The sequence below is a fragment of the Neoarius graeffei genome, chromosome 1, assembly GCF_027579695.1.
Source record: "Neoarius graeffei isolate fNeoGra1 chromosome 1, fNeoGra1.pri, whole genome shotgun sequence".
In the NCBI taxonomy this organism is placed as follows: domain Eukaryota; kingdom Metazoa; phylum Chordata; class Actinopteri; order Siluriformes; family Ariidae; genus Neoarius; species Neoarius graeffei.
This window is the reverse complement of record NC_083569.1, coordinates 36515111-36531058: the sequence shown is the minus strand read 5'-3', so window position 1 is coordinate 36531058 and position 15948 is coordinate 36515111. Positions and strand designations below refer to the sequence as shown.

The 15948-nt window shown below is 41.1% G+C and overlaps 1 protein-coding gene across 3 annotated transcripts in view; it reads left to right on the top strand.

Annotated features, from left to right (window-relative positions):
- The window catches only part of dars2 (aspartyl-tRNA synthetase 2, mitochondrial), a 119081-nt gene extending 105691 nt beyond the window's left edge, over positions 1-13390 (top strand). For all 3 annotated transcript variants that reach the window (XM_060931251.1, XM_060931242.1, XM_060931233.1), the window contains 5 exons: positions 1491-1643; positions 5317-5535; positions 7558-7668; positions 12573-12648; positions 12992-13390. In XM_060931251.1, coding sequence (XP_060787234.1) covers positions 1491-1643; positions 5317-5535; positions 7558-7668; positions 12573-12648; positions 12992-13182 — 750 coding nt within the window. In that variant the 3' untranslated portion in view covers positions 13183-13390. The remainder of the gene's footprint in view (positions 1-1490; positions 1644-5316; positions 5536-7557; positions 7669-12572; positions 12649-12991) is intronic.
- Positions 13391-15948: the final 2558 nt, after the last annotated feature.

Here is a 15948-nt window from a genome sequence, read left to right as displayed (position 1 = left end):
AGTCAGCCTCCGACGACGATTTCAGCAGCATGGCACCACAGACAACATGCTACATGCACGCAGGCCATGTGTCACCACTCCAGCACAAGACCGGCATATCCGTCTGACCCACCTGCGTGATCGGTGCCGGACTGCAACACGGACCGCAGATGAGACCATGGGGAGACACAATCGCAGGGTCAGCAGTCAAACTGTGAGAAACCGACTCAGAGAAGCTGGCCTCCATGCACGTAGACCTCATCGAGGATTGGACCTGACTGCTGGGCGACGACGTTCTCGTCTGGACTGGGCTCGGGCACATAGAAAATAAAAATGAAAATGAATTTCTATCTGAACATTTGTATTTCATAAAATATGGACCGCTGCGTTTATATTTTTGTTCAGTGTATAATGCCCATGATGATAATGGTAGGAAATGGAAGGTAGGCTGCCACTTTGCCAGTTTATTTTTCCCATAATGCCCAATAAAAGCAGTAACTAACCGATGTCCATTACTTCTGCTTCTTGTTTATGCCCAAGTCTCACCTTTGCTTCCACTCGGATCCTGGTGAGACACCACCTCACTTAATACTGTTAATGTTCCTGTTGCTTGCGTGACAGCAGGCCATGATGCATTCTTCAGCTTGTACTCTACTACCAAATAAAGTTCATGCAGTCTTGAAGAGCATAACGTGGTCTGATGTGGTTGAACCAGAGGGCTGCTGCCTTGCTGTTTTTCAAGTCCACAGAGATCTGAGACGAATGAAGTGAAATAAAAATTGTATAAGGAGTCTTAGTTAATTAAAAGTAAATCAACCCCAAAAGGAAAGGTCTTGTCAGATTTATTGCATTTTTATGATACATGGGAAAAGTAGATTTAAAAAAAAAAGGAATAAAGAAAGTTAAACTCTCCACAGCTTCATTTAAAAGCAAATACTCCTCCGGTTTGTCTGTAGGTCATCAGGCGGGTGAGGGGGAAAAAAACCCAGCATCTCGGAATGAAACGTCCTTGAAAACCCACAAGTCACAAACCCCTCCTTTTGTGTGCGCTCTCCCAGAAAAGAGACTTTTTACACTACATAATTCAAGTATATCGCTTGCCAACTAATCACAATTTGCATTTTAATCTGATGGCTTTTGACGTTAATTGTCTTCATGCTGTCTGACAAAATGAATGATCCAAAATGTCACAAACCTTTGATGGCTAAAGTCATGATAACTTTCAAAAAAAAAACGTTGTCTGAGCCACTGCGGCACACGCTGACATGATGACTGGAAAAAGACTGTTCTGTTCCTGTTGACCTCGAAAAGTTTTAATTTGTTATATTGCAATAAAAAGTAAATATGTATTCCCCCCCCAAAAAAAAACCCTAAGCACTCTTAAAACTAATGCGATCAAACTAAACCTGATCCTCAAACTATTAATTTTGTTGTCCAGATCTTTCAGAAATGCTGGTGAGCAGCTGGTAAATGCTGCCCTGTCCTGTTTGTTTATGTGCTTTGCTGTGTAGGAGGTGGACTGCATGCTGGTTCGAGCAGAGGGATCCATCAAATCTCCTCTCGGTCGCTTGCTGCCGGACGCAACAAGGCTGCAGCTGCTGTTAAAGACGAGCGCCAACGCTGGAGACCTGCTCCTCATTGCTGCCGGAGCCCAGGAGCGGGTGGTGTGTACGACACACATGATTACACACGCTCATCATGGAGCCATAATGATACCCTTCCATTTAGCTTCATTAGAGCATCCAAGTGCAGCTGCACAGTTAGAAATGCCATACGCTTGGTAATTCACTTCAACCTTAGAGTATGACTCTCACATGTATTATTGGTATTATTATTCAGCAGTGTTTGGTTTCGTTTAACTTTCTAGTTGGAGAGAAATTACTAGTTCAGGAGGTAACTGCAGCGCTGGCTAAAAATCCTTAACCAGTATTTTGATGTTACCGTACATGGATAGTCAACACTGAAACGAAATGTAATGGCGTGTAACGGGTTTTTTTTTTTTTTAAAGCATTTACATTAAATAATGTGCAGGTTTTAGCCCAGTAATTAGATTGGAGACCTGTCCAGGGTGTACCCCACCTCTGGATCAGTGTCAGCTGGGATTGGCTCCAGCTCACCCGTGACCTGCAGTGGATAAGATATAAACTGTATAGAAAACGAAGAAAGATTGAATATTGTTCCACTTAAAGGAGAACTGAAGGCAAATTTTTTTTAATGATCAAAATTCTGTCATTTTATTAATTATAGGAATGCATTTCTGACAGCTATTTTGTCGCTGCTAGAGCAAGTTCTGAGTGTTTGAAATACGCTATGGAATATATCAGTCCACATGTCAAAGCAATGGCCGTAAACGAGATCCGTTGAGACCTGTGCGAGACGTCGCAGGACGGAAGTAAAACCTACAGCGCAAATTAAAGTGACCAACCCTGTGTCCGAAATCGCTCACTTGTTCGCTACTCCCTATAGAGGGAATTACTATATAGAGGACTATAATGAGCTCATCAGTAAAATGAAAAAAAAAAAAAAAGCTTTCGGACACTTGTCCGTCATGCTGGTATTTGCGTCATTACTGTCGCACAATTAAAATGTGCCAGATCAGTCGGCTGGTGGGTTTTCAAAAATAATAAACACGCGTGTTTTTGTGATAAATCCGTATTATACTGAGCGCATTTCCCACATTAATCAATACGAAGTCTTTCAGTTCTTTTAAAATCAAGGCTGAATACTTTCTTCTTTGCCGCTGCCTTTTATTCAGTCAAATCTGAGACTTTTAATTTGATTTCTTTCAGCGCGACCGCAATGCATGATGGGATCTATCGCTTTGGTTAGTGACCATCGTTGTACGCTACTTTTCGTGATGCATTGTGGGATACTTTGAGTGCACTATACTGTATAGGGTGTAAATAATCCTCACTAAGGTTCCGGACAGCACTACAAAATGCCGTCCTCACTATATAGTGAGAAGGGAGCGATTTCGGACACAGGGATGGTCAAAAGACTCTTTCGAAGCCAGAAGTTGTGTTTGTTTTGACAGCAATCAGGAAAGTTTGAAAAAAGTAGGCGGTAATCATCATTTAAACTCGTTTTTGTGCAATACTTCGTTTGGAAAACAGTTTTCAAAATGGCAGCGCTGACACCTGGCTGACACGTCACGTTTCAAAGTCTCGCACAAGTCTGGTGAAAATCACGTGGATAAGCGACGCCTGCCGTGGACCATCTCATCTCATCTCATTATCTGTAGCCGCTTTATCCTTCTACAGGGTCGCAGGCAAGCTGGAGCCTATCCCAGCTGACTACGGGCGAAAGGCGGGGTACACCCTGGACAAGTCGCCAGGTCATCACAGGGCTGACACATAGACACAGACAACCATTCACACTCACATTCACACCTACGGTCAATTTAGAGTCACCAGTTAACCTAACCTGCATGTCTTTGAACTGTGGGGGAAACCGGAGCACCCGGAGGAAACCCACGCGGACACGGGGAGAACATGCAAACTCCGCACAGAAAGGCCCTCGCCGGCCACGGGGCTCGAACCCGGACCTTCTTGCTGTGAGGCAACAGCGCTAACCACTACACCACCGTGCCGCCTGCCGTGGACCAACCGAACTAAATTCAACACGGCGAAAAACCGAACAGGCCGATAAGGATGATATTTAATTGCGATTAGTTGCCGATACGAGTCACGATACAAGGTTACTAAAACCCACAACGTAATTGAAGAACACGTTAAGAAATAACGCAAGTTTAAAAATGACTTCTGTTGCCCTTTAATTCACAAAAGAACAATGGCAAACTGAAAAACGAATAATTTAAAAAATGTAATTGTTTTTGAAATTTCTCAACTTTTGTTCTTTATTCAGTATTTGTCCTCATTAACATTTTGAACAAGTAAAATATCCATATTTAGTAGCTTATTTCTGCGTCACACTTTGCTTTGACCTCATGAAAAGACAGCCGGCAGTGTAAAGTCCTGACTAGTACCGTATAAAGCAAATTCCGCCAAACCACGAAACAAAATCCATCCCTCGAGAACAGGTATCGCTTCAGTAACCGGTTGATAATTTCAACAAAAAAGACTTTGCAAAACTAGAACGAATTTCCTGGTTGCACAATTGCACTTTTTTGACCATATAGGATACAGTTATAGAAAAGCGTCATTTCTGATCATGCTACCCAAATGAGGAGGGGTTCCCTTTCGAGTCTGGTTCAGTCCTGCAGTCACATCAGGATCTCTTCTGTACCTTGCACTGCTCAAATTGCTCTACATTAGTCACTAGCGTTCTTGTCTTTAATTTCCTCCACTACTTACCATGGTTTTTTTTTTTTTTTTCCTGAGGGTTGCCAGCTAGAGCAGTGTGGCCACAGAATGTGTTCCCAACCATCAATTTAAAAACGAATATTAAAAAAAAAGAGAGACCTCTTGCTCATTTTGACCCCAAATCATTATTCCTACAAACAATTTCAATTCCTTGTACTTCTGTCCCTCGCTCCCTTCGGTCGTCACCATTTCATGCCGCTTTGCTATATTTGTATAAAGTCGATCTCTGTTCAACTTTTTTTTCCCTGTTCAGCCTTCAGTCTGCTTTTACTTTAGGAAAGTAAAAGTGAGGATGGGTTCCCTTTGGAGTCCGGTTCCTCTCGAGGTTTCTTCCCCATGTCGTCTGAGGGAGTTTTTCCTTGCCACCGTCGCCACAGGCTTGCTCATTGGGGATCGATTAGGGATAAAATTAGCTCATGTTTAAAGTCATTAAAATTCTGTAAAGCTGCTTTGCGACAGTGTATATTGTTAAAAGCGCTGTAAACATAAACTTGACTTCATGCTGCTTTGCTGTAAATTGGCAGCTCTGATTTAAAAAAAAAAGCATTGTTATTTAATAATGCTCTCTGATTATTTTAAACGAATACCAAAAGGAAGCAGCTCAAACATGCTTATAGTTAACAAAATAAAAATTAAAAAAAATCCTGGATCTTCTAGCTATGCTTCACTTGCCACTGGAACCCACTTTGAAAACCATGAATACAGTAGGCTTAAGATACAAGGACAAAAATTGTTTTTCTTTCAATATTTTTGTGTCTGATGCCACAGTTTACTTTTTTTTTTAACTTCCTCTAGCTATTTTGGAGGAGGTTATGTTTTCGCCTTTTTTTTGTGTTTGTTTGTCCGTTCCCAATGTAATTCAAAAAGTAATGAACGGATTTTGATAATTCTGAGGAAATGTGGGCCAAGGAGCAATTAATTCAATTTTGATGCAAATCTGAATATGTGGCTTAGCGGAGGTATGCACTCTAGCGATTTATTTATTTATTTATTTATTTATTTATTTTTCTCATAGCGTCCACTTCTAGGGAAACTGAGATTGCAGTGTGCTGAGCTGTTGGAGGCTCGCGGTGTGCCTGTACGTGACCCTTCAGTCTTCCACTTCCTGTGGGTGGTGGACTTTCCCCTCTTCTTACCGAAAGAGGATGAGCCGGAGCAACTGGAATCCGCGCACCACCCCTTCACCGCACCCATGCCCGAGGATGCCCACCTCCTCTACACCCAGCCCCATAAGGTGCACTGCACTTCCACACTTTATTTCCTCTATGACAGGTGCAGTGCTACACCACAGAATATGTGGTGATATAGCCATTACAGGAAACAGTCGTGCGAAGATATGAAGTTTATCTCCGGGTGTATATTTATATATTTTCAACACAAGAAGATAAGCGCCATATCTTCGCGCCGCTGTGTAATGTTCTTTATATTATATGGACACACACGCACACACACACAAAAAAAAAAGCAAGTTAATCAAAAGGATTTTAATTTGAACCGGTTTGCCATTGGGAAAACACTGGGAGTGACATCATCGGCGTGAACTATTATACATACAGGACACTTCTTCGATTGAATAAATACATGTATTCTATTCCCATCTAGCGGGTTTCATTCATTTGGTTCGATAGCTTGCAGTATTGTTAGTATATCGCTTATCCTACGTGTATTATGTCACTCTACCCAATGGAGAATGAGCGTTGAATATGGTTTACGATATTGCACGGTCATCAAGACAGCATGATGTCACACGTCGGAGACATAAAATATCTGCGCTAGCGAGCGACTGTGACCATTTGTAAACAGATATGGCTGCCAGGTTTGCTTCGTTAAATACGGAAGATTTTGAGAGAATTTTGAAAGAGAAAGACACGTTGAACGCCCGAAAAGATTGTGTGTGAATAATAATAATAATAATAATAATAATAATATTGGCTGGATTTTTTTCATGGTATATCAGATGTATTCAATTCAGCTACTCGTCTTCGATTAATTCAATATCACGCTAGCTGAATGGAATATATCCGATATACCACAAAAAAAAGCCAGCCAATATTATTTAAAGACGTTTTTTAACACAAGAAGATAAACTTCATATCTTCAAGCCAACGTGTGGTTTTCTTTTTATTATATAGACACATTCACAAACAAAAAGGACGCAAATTTATCAAAACAACGCATCGATTTCCTCACAAGTGACTTTTTATATAAAATTTACCAGCTGGGAGGTCTGTATGGTGAAATGCCATGACCGAGGTCTTGAAAGTACTGAGCGAGGCCCTGTGGGCCGAGGTCACGGTATTTCACTATACGGACCGACCTTAAGCTGGTAAATAATATATTTATTTTTTTCCTTTACCAAATTCTAACAGAAAACGAGAGCGCCCGAAAGGGAAAACCGAGCCGAGCCGCCATTTTGAATCCTCATTCACGGCTGTAATGCAAATGGCTTCCTCCTCGGTATACAAGTGCACTTCCATGGCAGGAAAAAGACTACATTTTGCCGCTTATGTAGTCCCTTATTTATACAAAATTGAGTCATTCAGGATTCAGCCATGTTTTTGTTCGGCGTTGGCAGCAGTTACAGGTTTTTAGCTTTCTCCTGAAATCTTTTCTTTTGTCTTCCTCAGGGTAGTAAAACTCGCTTTCGCTGCGAAGACTGTCGTTATCGCTATCCAAGCTGTAACATTAATGCTGTTCTCCTGAGAAATGCGAAAATAAATGTTGACAAAAATTGCTACTATGTGAACGAGCGAGTCACCAGAGGTCCGTAACTGGGGTCTATATTGTAGGGCACGGACCCGCTCGCCAGCCAATCAGAGCGCAGGATTTAATGGAAACCGGACCGCGAAAAAAAAAAAGAGATTTATGTCACGGCTTTGTTTCTCCATGGCCCAGATGTAGCTCGTATGAAAAATCCCAGTGGTGTATTTCCCAATAAAACACTCGTATCCATATAACACACACTGTCCTGCATGTACAGTGATAACTGGATATACTGTAAACAATTATATTAAAATTGTGATCCTAGAAACCCAAATTTCCACAGAGACCGTGTTATTTACATAAATCTAACCTAAAAGGCTCTGAATTATCCCATTCCTCATGGGGAAATGAGAATGATTCAAACCAGCACCACTTTAGCACGGTTGGCGCCCGTGAGTGTTGATAATGGCTGATTTTTGTCACCTCCTCCGTTTTTGTGTTTTATCCACACACTTTTTAATTTAATCCATCCTTTTTCCAATATATTCCTCAGGTGCGTGGCCAACACTACGACTTGGTGCTGAACGGCTGCGAGATCGGTGGCGGCTCCATCCGCATTCACAACGCCGCTCAACAGCTCTACGTCTTGGAGAACATCCTCAAAGTAAAGTATTTTCAATTTAACAAACATCACGAAGCTGAAATATAGGCGCGTTCTGGTTCGTGAACAGCTCTTGGGTTGGGTGTGAGCAGATTTTTCTCGAGCAGTAATTCATCATTTAACACTCCTACAGCTTTCAGCTGGCTTACACCTCACCGGTGTCGCTGTGGTAACAGTGACGCGTTACTATATTTAAAGCTTAAACTGTGCATATACAGGCAGGCAGAATGCAAAGGTACAGCTTGGTGATTTTGTATATGTATACACAGAAGCTTGAGAGGCTCTCCCACATGACCTGGATATTTTGTTTTGCTTCTGTAAAAGTATTTTTCCAAGCGTGTTTTTTTTTTTTTTTTTTAAATATATAAATACAGCTCATGTAACAATTGTGCCCCTCACTATTGTTATGTAACTTTTTTTTTTTTTTTTTATAAGTGTGACTGATTCAGTTTGAACTACTTTTTTGGGCTACTTTAACCCTCATCCTACCATGCTATTTTACACCTTAATCTTACCATGTGGGGTCCGTTTGGACCCCAATACTTTTCTTTAAAATTAAAGCTTATAAAGACAAAATCACCAGATAAGTTTTGTTCAGAACATCTTGTATTAATAACAGCAATACACTAAAGGGCCCAAGGCATAAAGAATACACTTAACCTTCATCCTACCAGCCAATTTTACATACACAAACTACCAGGCGGGGTCCGTATGGACCCCAGGAGGGAATACCTTGAAATCAATGCAGTAAGAACCAATTCAATGCAGCAAACAGACAACTTTATTGAAGAACAAAATCCACTATGGCTGAATATCAATGATGTATTATAAATGCAATAATATTGCAATAACTAGCATACATGTAGCAAATTATAGCGCCACAAAAAAAAATTGGCATTATATACATGATTTTTGCAGCTCATGCAGCTGTAAAACATTCTGGATTACAACTTAGGTCTTTTCTTACAGAATTTAAAACAAAAAAGTAATTGTAAAATAATTTAGGGCTTTTGTTTTGCAGCCTGTGCTTATTGCAGCAGTGGGGTCCACACGGACCCCAAGAAGGAATGCCTTGGTAGTTTCATTATGGAACATAAAAGAAATAAAAGAAGTTAACTTTCAGTGTGCTATTCAATTATAAAATGAAAGACAGATAAACTTTACTCTGGGGTCCGGTTGGACCCCAGTAACAAATTAATTATACCTTCCCAATGCAAAAAGCTGATCTTCCGGTGCTTTAGTGTTTTAATTAAGACATAAATTCTGACAAATTCATAAAACGGTGAGGCAGTATGTCACATATTTTTAAAATGGCAAACAAACATATAGGTGCGGGGTCCAGATGGACCCCACTTGGTAGGATGAAGGTTAAATGCACATCATTCGTCATACAATATACTGGTCACTTTAACAGGAACACCTGTTCCTCTCTGCTCGTTCCTGTAATTATGCAGCGATCAATCATGCGACATTTTTCCAATTTCAGTGAGTCTGTGCCCAGCTGACATGGGACACTGGTAGAAACCCGATGTGGTCTTCTGCTGTTGTAGCGTTCTGAGATGCTTGTCTGCTCACCATGATTGTAAAGAGTTGTTATTTGAGTTACTGTCAGTTTCCTGTCAGCTTGACCCAATCTGGGGGCGGGTTTCCCAAAAGCCTCTTAACACTAAGAGCATCTTAACTAGGAGAGAGAGTGGTCATTGTGCTGCTCGCCCTACCATTTAACAATGATCTTTGGGGAAACTCAGTCCTGGCTGTTCTACCAGCAAAACCACTGCTCACTTCACACCATTCTAATACCCCTTCTCAACCAACAGGGAACGGGTTCCGTTTTTGTTCGCACAACAAATTTTTAACTGTTCAGAGCATTTTGACCAAAAATAAACTGGTTCAGGGGCGGCACGGTGGTGTAGTGGTTAGCGCTGTCGCCTCACAGCAAGAAGGTCCGGGTTCGAGCCCTGTGGCCAGCGAGGGCCTTTCTGTGCGGAGTTTGCATGTTCTCCCCATGTCCGCGTGGGTTTCCTCCAGGTGCTCCGGTTTCCCCCACAGTCCAAAGACATGCAGGTTAGGTTAACTGGTGACTCTAAATTGACCGTAGGTGTGAATGGTTGTCTGTGTCTATGTGTCAGCCCTGTGATGACCTGGCGACTTGTCCAGGGTGTACCCCGCCTTTCGCCCGTAGTCAGTTGGGATAGGCTCCAGCTTGCCTGCGACCCTGTAGGACAGGATAAAGCGGCTAGAGATAATGAGATGAGATAAACTGGTTCCGAACCTGAAAACTTGGTTCCTACGGTAGCTGGAACCAAAATTTCCAGCGCGAACCGTGATGACATCATTGGGCATGTCATTAGTTTGGAGAGGAAGCTGAGCGCAGCAGTGGAGAACACAATGGGAAAAAGATGCATCTTCAGGGGGGAAAAAACCCCAACAATATCTGCAAGAACAGAACAAAAGCTGACAGGTAATCAATGTGCTCTGCCATCCGACTACTGTTTACTCTTTTTGTGTGTTGTGTAACGCCCTCAGTTCATGACGCATCCTTGAGTGCAGTGGTTCCACTTAAAACTGGTGAAAACGTGGGCCGGTTTGCTAGCTGGCACCAAGGTTTCAAAGAAGCAGGAATGGAATTGGTTCAAGAACCCGTTCCCTGTTGGTCAAAAAGGGGTATGAGTGAAATTCAAGATTGTTGTGAGGCCATGGTCAATGTCGTTGTCTTCGTCCTCTGATTGTTTTAATAGGGATTTTATTTTTTTAAATTGGTGGGGCCCATCCCTCTCCAAGCCTAATTTAGAGTAGCCAGTTAGACTGTGGAGAAAACCCACGCACACAGGGAGAACATGCAAACTCCATACAGAAAAGCCCCCGTCGGCCACTGGGCTCGAGCCCAGAACCTTCTTGCTGTGAGGCGATAGTGCTAACCATTACACCACTGTGCCGCCCCTGGTCAAAGTCATTGAGATCAAAATTTTCACCATACACATGTTTGATGTGAAGTCAAACTGACGCTCTTGACTTATATCCACATGATTTTATGCATTGCGCCGCTGCCACATGATTGGCTGATTTGGATAAGTGCACGAATGAGATGTATAGGTGTTCCTATTAAAGTGGCTGTATGTAGAGTTGGATTGTATACAGTGGTGCTTGAAAGTTTGTGAACCTTTTAGAATTTTCTATATTTCTGCATAGATATGACCTAAAACATCATCAGATTTTCACACAAGTCCTAAAAGTAGATAAAGAGAACCCAGTTAAACAAATGAAACAAAAATCTTATACTTGGTCATTTATTTATTGAGGAAAATGATCCAATATCACATATCTGTGAGTGGCAAAAGTATGTGAACCTCTAGGATTAGCAGTTAATTTGAAGGTGAAATTAGAGTCAGGTGTTTTCAATCAATGGGATGACAATCAGGTGTGAGTGGGCACCCTGTTTTATTTAAAGAACAGGGATCTATCAAAGTCTGATCTTCACAACACGTTTGTGGAAGTGGATCATGGCACAAACAAAGGAGATTTCTGAGGACCTCAGAAAAAGTGCTGTTGATGCTCATCAAGCTGGAAAAGGTTACAAAACCATCTCTAAAGAGTTTGGACTCCACCAGTCCACAGTCAGACAGATTGTGTACAAATGGAGGAAATTCAAGCCCATTGTTACCCTCCCCAGGAGTGGTCGACCAACAAAGATCACTCCAAGAGCACGGCGTGTAATAGTCGGCAAGGTCACAAACGACCCCAGGGTAACTTTTAAGCAACTGAAGGCCTCTCTCACATTGGCTAATGTTAATGTTCATGAGTCCACCATCAGGAGAACACTGAACAACAATGGTGTGTATGGCAGGGTTGCAAGGAGAAAGCCACTGCTCTCCAAAAAGAACATTGCTGCTCGTCTACAGTTTGCTAATGATCACGTGGACAAGGCTATTGGAAAAAAATTTGTGGACGGATGAGACCAAAATAGAACTTTTTGGTTTAAATGAGAAGCATTATGTTTGGAGAAAAACACTGCATTCCAGCATAAGAACCTCATCCCATCTGTGAAACATGGTGGTGGTAGTATCATGGTTTGGGCCTGTTTTGCTGCATCTGGGCCAGGACGGCTTGCCATCATTGATGAAACAATGAATTCTGAATTATACCAGAGAATTCTAAAGGAAAATGTCAGGACATCTGTCCATGAACTGAATCTCAAGAGAAGGTGGGTCATGCAGCAAGACAACGACCCTAAGCACACAAGTCCTTCTACCAAAGAATGGTTAAAGAAGAATAAAGTTAATGTTTTGGAATGGCCAAGTCAAAGTCCTGACCTTAATCCAATCGAAATGTTGTGGAAGGCCCTGAAGCGAGCAGTTGATGTGAGGAAACCCACCAACATCCCAGAGTTGAAGCTGTTCTGTATGGAGGAATGGGCTAAAATTCCTCCAAGCCGGTGTGCAGGACTGATCAACAGTTACCGGAAATGTTTAGTTGCAGTTATTGCTGCACAAGGGGGTCACACCAGATACTGAAAGCAAAGGTTCACATACTTTTGCCACTCACAGATATGTAATATTGGATCATTTTCCTCAATAAATAAATGACCAAGTATAATATTTTTGTCTCATTTGTTTAACTAGGTTCTCTTTATCTACTTTTAGGACTTGTGTGAAAATCTGATGGTGTTAGGTCATATTTATGCAAAAATATAGAAAATTCTAAAGGTTCGCAAACTTTCAAACACCACTGTATGATATACCCATTCTAGTGCAGTACGGAAAATATGGAAGAATTTGAAGGCTTTACAGTGTCCGGATCAAAAATGGTGGTGGTGGTGATAAAGTGCTAGTGTATTTGTTTTTTTGTTTTTTTTTTGTAGCTATAATGTAGCATCATGCAATATTAATATATTTTATACTGTGTTACAGGAGGACCCGTCTCTCCTCTCTCACCTTTTGGAGGCGTTGGACTCCGGGGCCCCTCCACACGGCGGGATTGCATTAGGTAAGTTCAAACCGTGACACCTGCTACCCACCAAGATCCATCAGGTAGAAAAAAATTAAGGTCATAACAGAGTGGCTGTGAGTAAAAGATTTTTCTGAAGTTATCTCCCCATATCAGCCACAGTCATGCTCCAAGCTAAAATTGATTGTCTGAGAGAGATTACTTGGCACAACTGCAACCATTCTGAGGACTAAAAGTCAAAACAAAATTGTGTCCTTTTGAGAATTTTTTTTTTTCTGTCCATGATTCAAAACTCAAATTTTCAACTAGTGTAGAAAATATGATGATAAACTGTAAAACATTTACTATTTATTCTCTTTTTTTTTTTTTTTTTTTTAAATAGGTTTGGACCGGCTGGTGTCCATCATTGTGGGGGCTTCCAGCATCAGGGATGTCATCGCCTTCCCTAAGTCCTTCAGAGGTCATGACCTCATGAGCCACGCCCCCAGTTTGGTGCCGGAGGAGGACCTGAGACCATACCATATCTCTGTGGTTTGGCCTAGTGCGAAAACTAGACAGGATGATAAACCCTGACTGACTGTATATCATTTTTCCTGCACCTTGACTCTCTTTGTGAAGGGAGGTAAGAGCAGGAAGCCGACTGACTCCATTTCATGTGGAACTAGAGAACGACTGAGCAGTCTCAGAGCTCTATCAGTTAAACCACCTTGTTCTGTTAATCACCCTCTTGATATTCCTGTAATATCTGTCCTCATGTGAACATTAAAGACATGCATTCTTCTTCTTTATTCATTTCATTTTGTTCAGGACTCAGAAATGGTCTCAGCTTCAGGATTCGGAGGGAGGGAGGGAGGGAGGAAAGGAGAACATTCCAGTAGGGGGTAGCGTTGGTCCATCACGCTGCGTTTCCTTTGCAGATATCCTTAAACGGAATGCATACATATCTAACATTTCATGCTTTGGACTTCCCAGTATAGCTTCAGTTGTCTGCCAGTGGCTGATGCTTATCTACAGCAGCAGCATACTGATCCCCAACACTCGGGTCCACGTATTCATTGCACTGAGTGTTATTTCGGGGTTAGGCCTTGCATGCTGTGTGAAAATAGGGGTGAGGCAGGGCTGCCAAATGCTGCCAATTCTTAGTTTAATGATGTATCTTGTGCCTTTCTGTGCTGTAGGCTTGCATTTTAGTGAAGAAACGACATGTTGCGATGTTGCGCTTGCCAACACTGACAGGCTTGTAAGCAGATGTTCTCATTAATTCTCCAAACACACATTTAAAGTGTGCAGCGACTACCCTGTTTGGCACAGCGCATGAGTGAACTTTCTCCATCTTTCTCTGTCAGAAAGAGAATCAGGCAGCTTTCAAAACACAAAATCTCCTTCATGAAGAATCTCCAATAAACAGAAACTCCTCAATCATAATTCACCCATAGTGCGTTCCAGGAGTGATCAAATGACTACAGAACACGAGCATGACTAAAGTTCAGAGCTGCTTGTTCTCGCATAACTGGTATCATCACCACCTTCAGTTTCTTCACCATCTCAAACAGCCTAAATTAATCTCCCATCAGAGCTCAAAGTACATAACAAACACAAAAGGTCAGGCCAAGGACTGTGAAATTCCTCTCCTCACATAAGCCACTTTGATTTAGCACACAGTCTGTGATTGTGCAGAGTAATTATAACTGATACCAGCTGAGAATCTTTCTCAGGACTTAATTTGTCACTTTGTAAATCTTTCACCATTTTGTAATTTCTTGAGACAGTAAGCCAAGTGATGAGAAGGAAGGAGGCTTTAGGTACCTCAGCCATGCAGAGAGATAATGAGCTCTCATTTCTGTGTTCAGAGAACTCAGAACATTAACCTTTAAATCCAATGGATATTTATAGGAATTTGATTTGAATTTTTAAACCCAAGTTATGGAGGACTTGTAACTTTTATGTCTTGCATTAGTTTCTCACTGCATTGTCAAGAACCAGACAGTTCATGCCTGTTTTGCATTTGAAAATGTTTTAAAATCTTTTCCGCCATTTCTATATGGGCTCAATGTGGACCTGTTGACCTGATAGAGTTAAGAGCCTTGCCCAAGGGCCCAACAGTGCTTGGGCTCGAACTCCCAATGTCCAATCAGTAACCCAGAGCCTTCACCCCAGGTGGAAGTAACACGGCTCTAAAATGGCATATAAACACAAAAAATAGATCTAAAATGGGAAAGAGCTGTCGTACGATTTATTGTACAAATAGATTTAACAAGAAATCTGAGCTGTAATTGCCCTGCATTTGAAAAGAAAATCATCATCCTTAAATGACTGGACATCTGTGGTGCAGGTTTTACTGTATCAATTCCATTCATGATATTGGGTTTACGGTTTAATTTTTCCCACAATATTTTTGAAAAAAAAAATTGCAAAAAAGGCAACATTTATTTTCCTATTCCCTATCAGTTTAAACATTCCTTTCGCTTAAAAAAAACCTTTTGTTTCATTTGCTTAATAACCAACAGCAATTATTTACCCATATTTACATACATAAGGTTGAAGTAAAATATTATAGCCTATGAACTAAAATATTCCTTTTATTAAAGATGAAAAAACTAATAACAAATCGGCTTTTTAATTATCAACATTTATACTGCCTCCATTTGCTTCTCTTTTCTTGACCTTTCAATAGTCTGTAGAAAAAAAAGCTCAGATTTCTTGTTCAATCTATTTGTACAATAAATCGCACAACAGCTCTTTCCCATTTTAGATCTGTTTTTTGCATGTTTATATGCCATTTTAGAGATGTGTTACTTCCGCCTAGGGTGAAATAATGTACATTCCAGCTGTTGTATGTTATTGTGCTGTCTGCTGTCTAAATAATGTAATTACAGCTAGAAAAACCTAAGATTATGCAGCTTGATGGTAAAAATCACAATTCTTTTTTTTCATCAATTCAAATAATCATAAATTTGTATCGTGATTTATCTTCGCATCATTTATTACATACCCAACTGTGATTGTCTAAAATTTACTCATGTTTTGACAAACTATTTTTCTCGACCTTTCTGCATAGTCAACTGCATCCAAAGCAAAGGTCACATTTATTATCACAGTCTAAAACCAGGCAGTGGACTCAGAACATGAATAAGGAAGCAGAATTTCAGAGAATGCGGCTAATTATGTTCCAAAGCTACACAGAGGGACCACGAACGCACACATTTAACAGCTTTAGAAGGTATTTTTCTGCATTCAGAAACATTTTAAAGAAATTGTATCACATTAGTCTATGCAGAGTAAGTGCACCATTTGGTGTGCCTATGCATTGCTGATAACTGTGTACAGCAATGTGGTAAA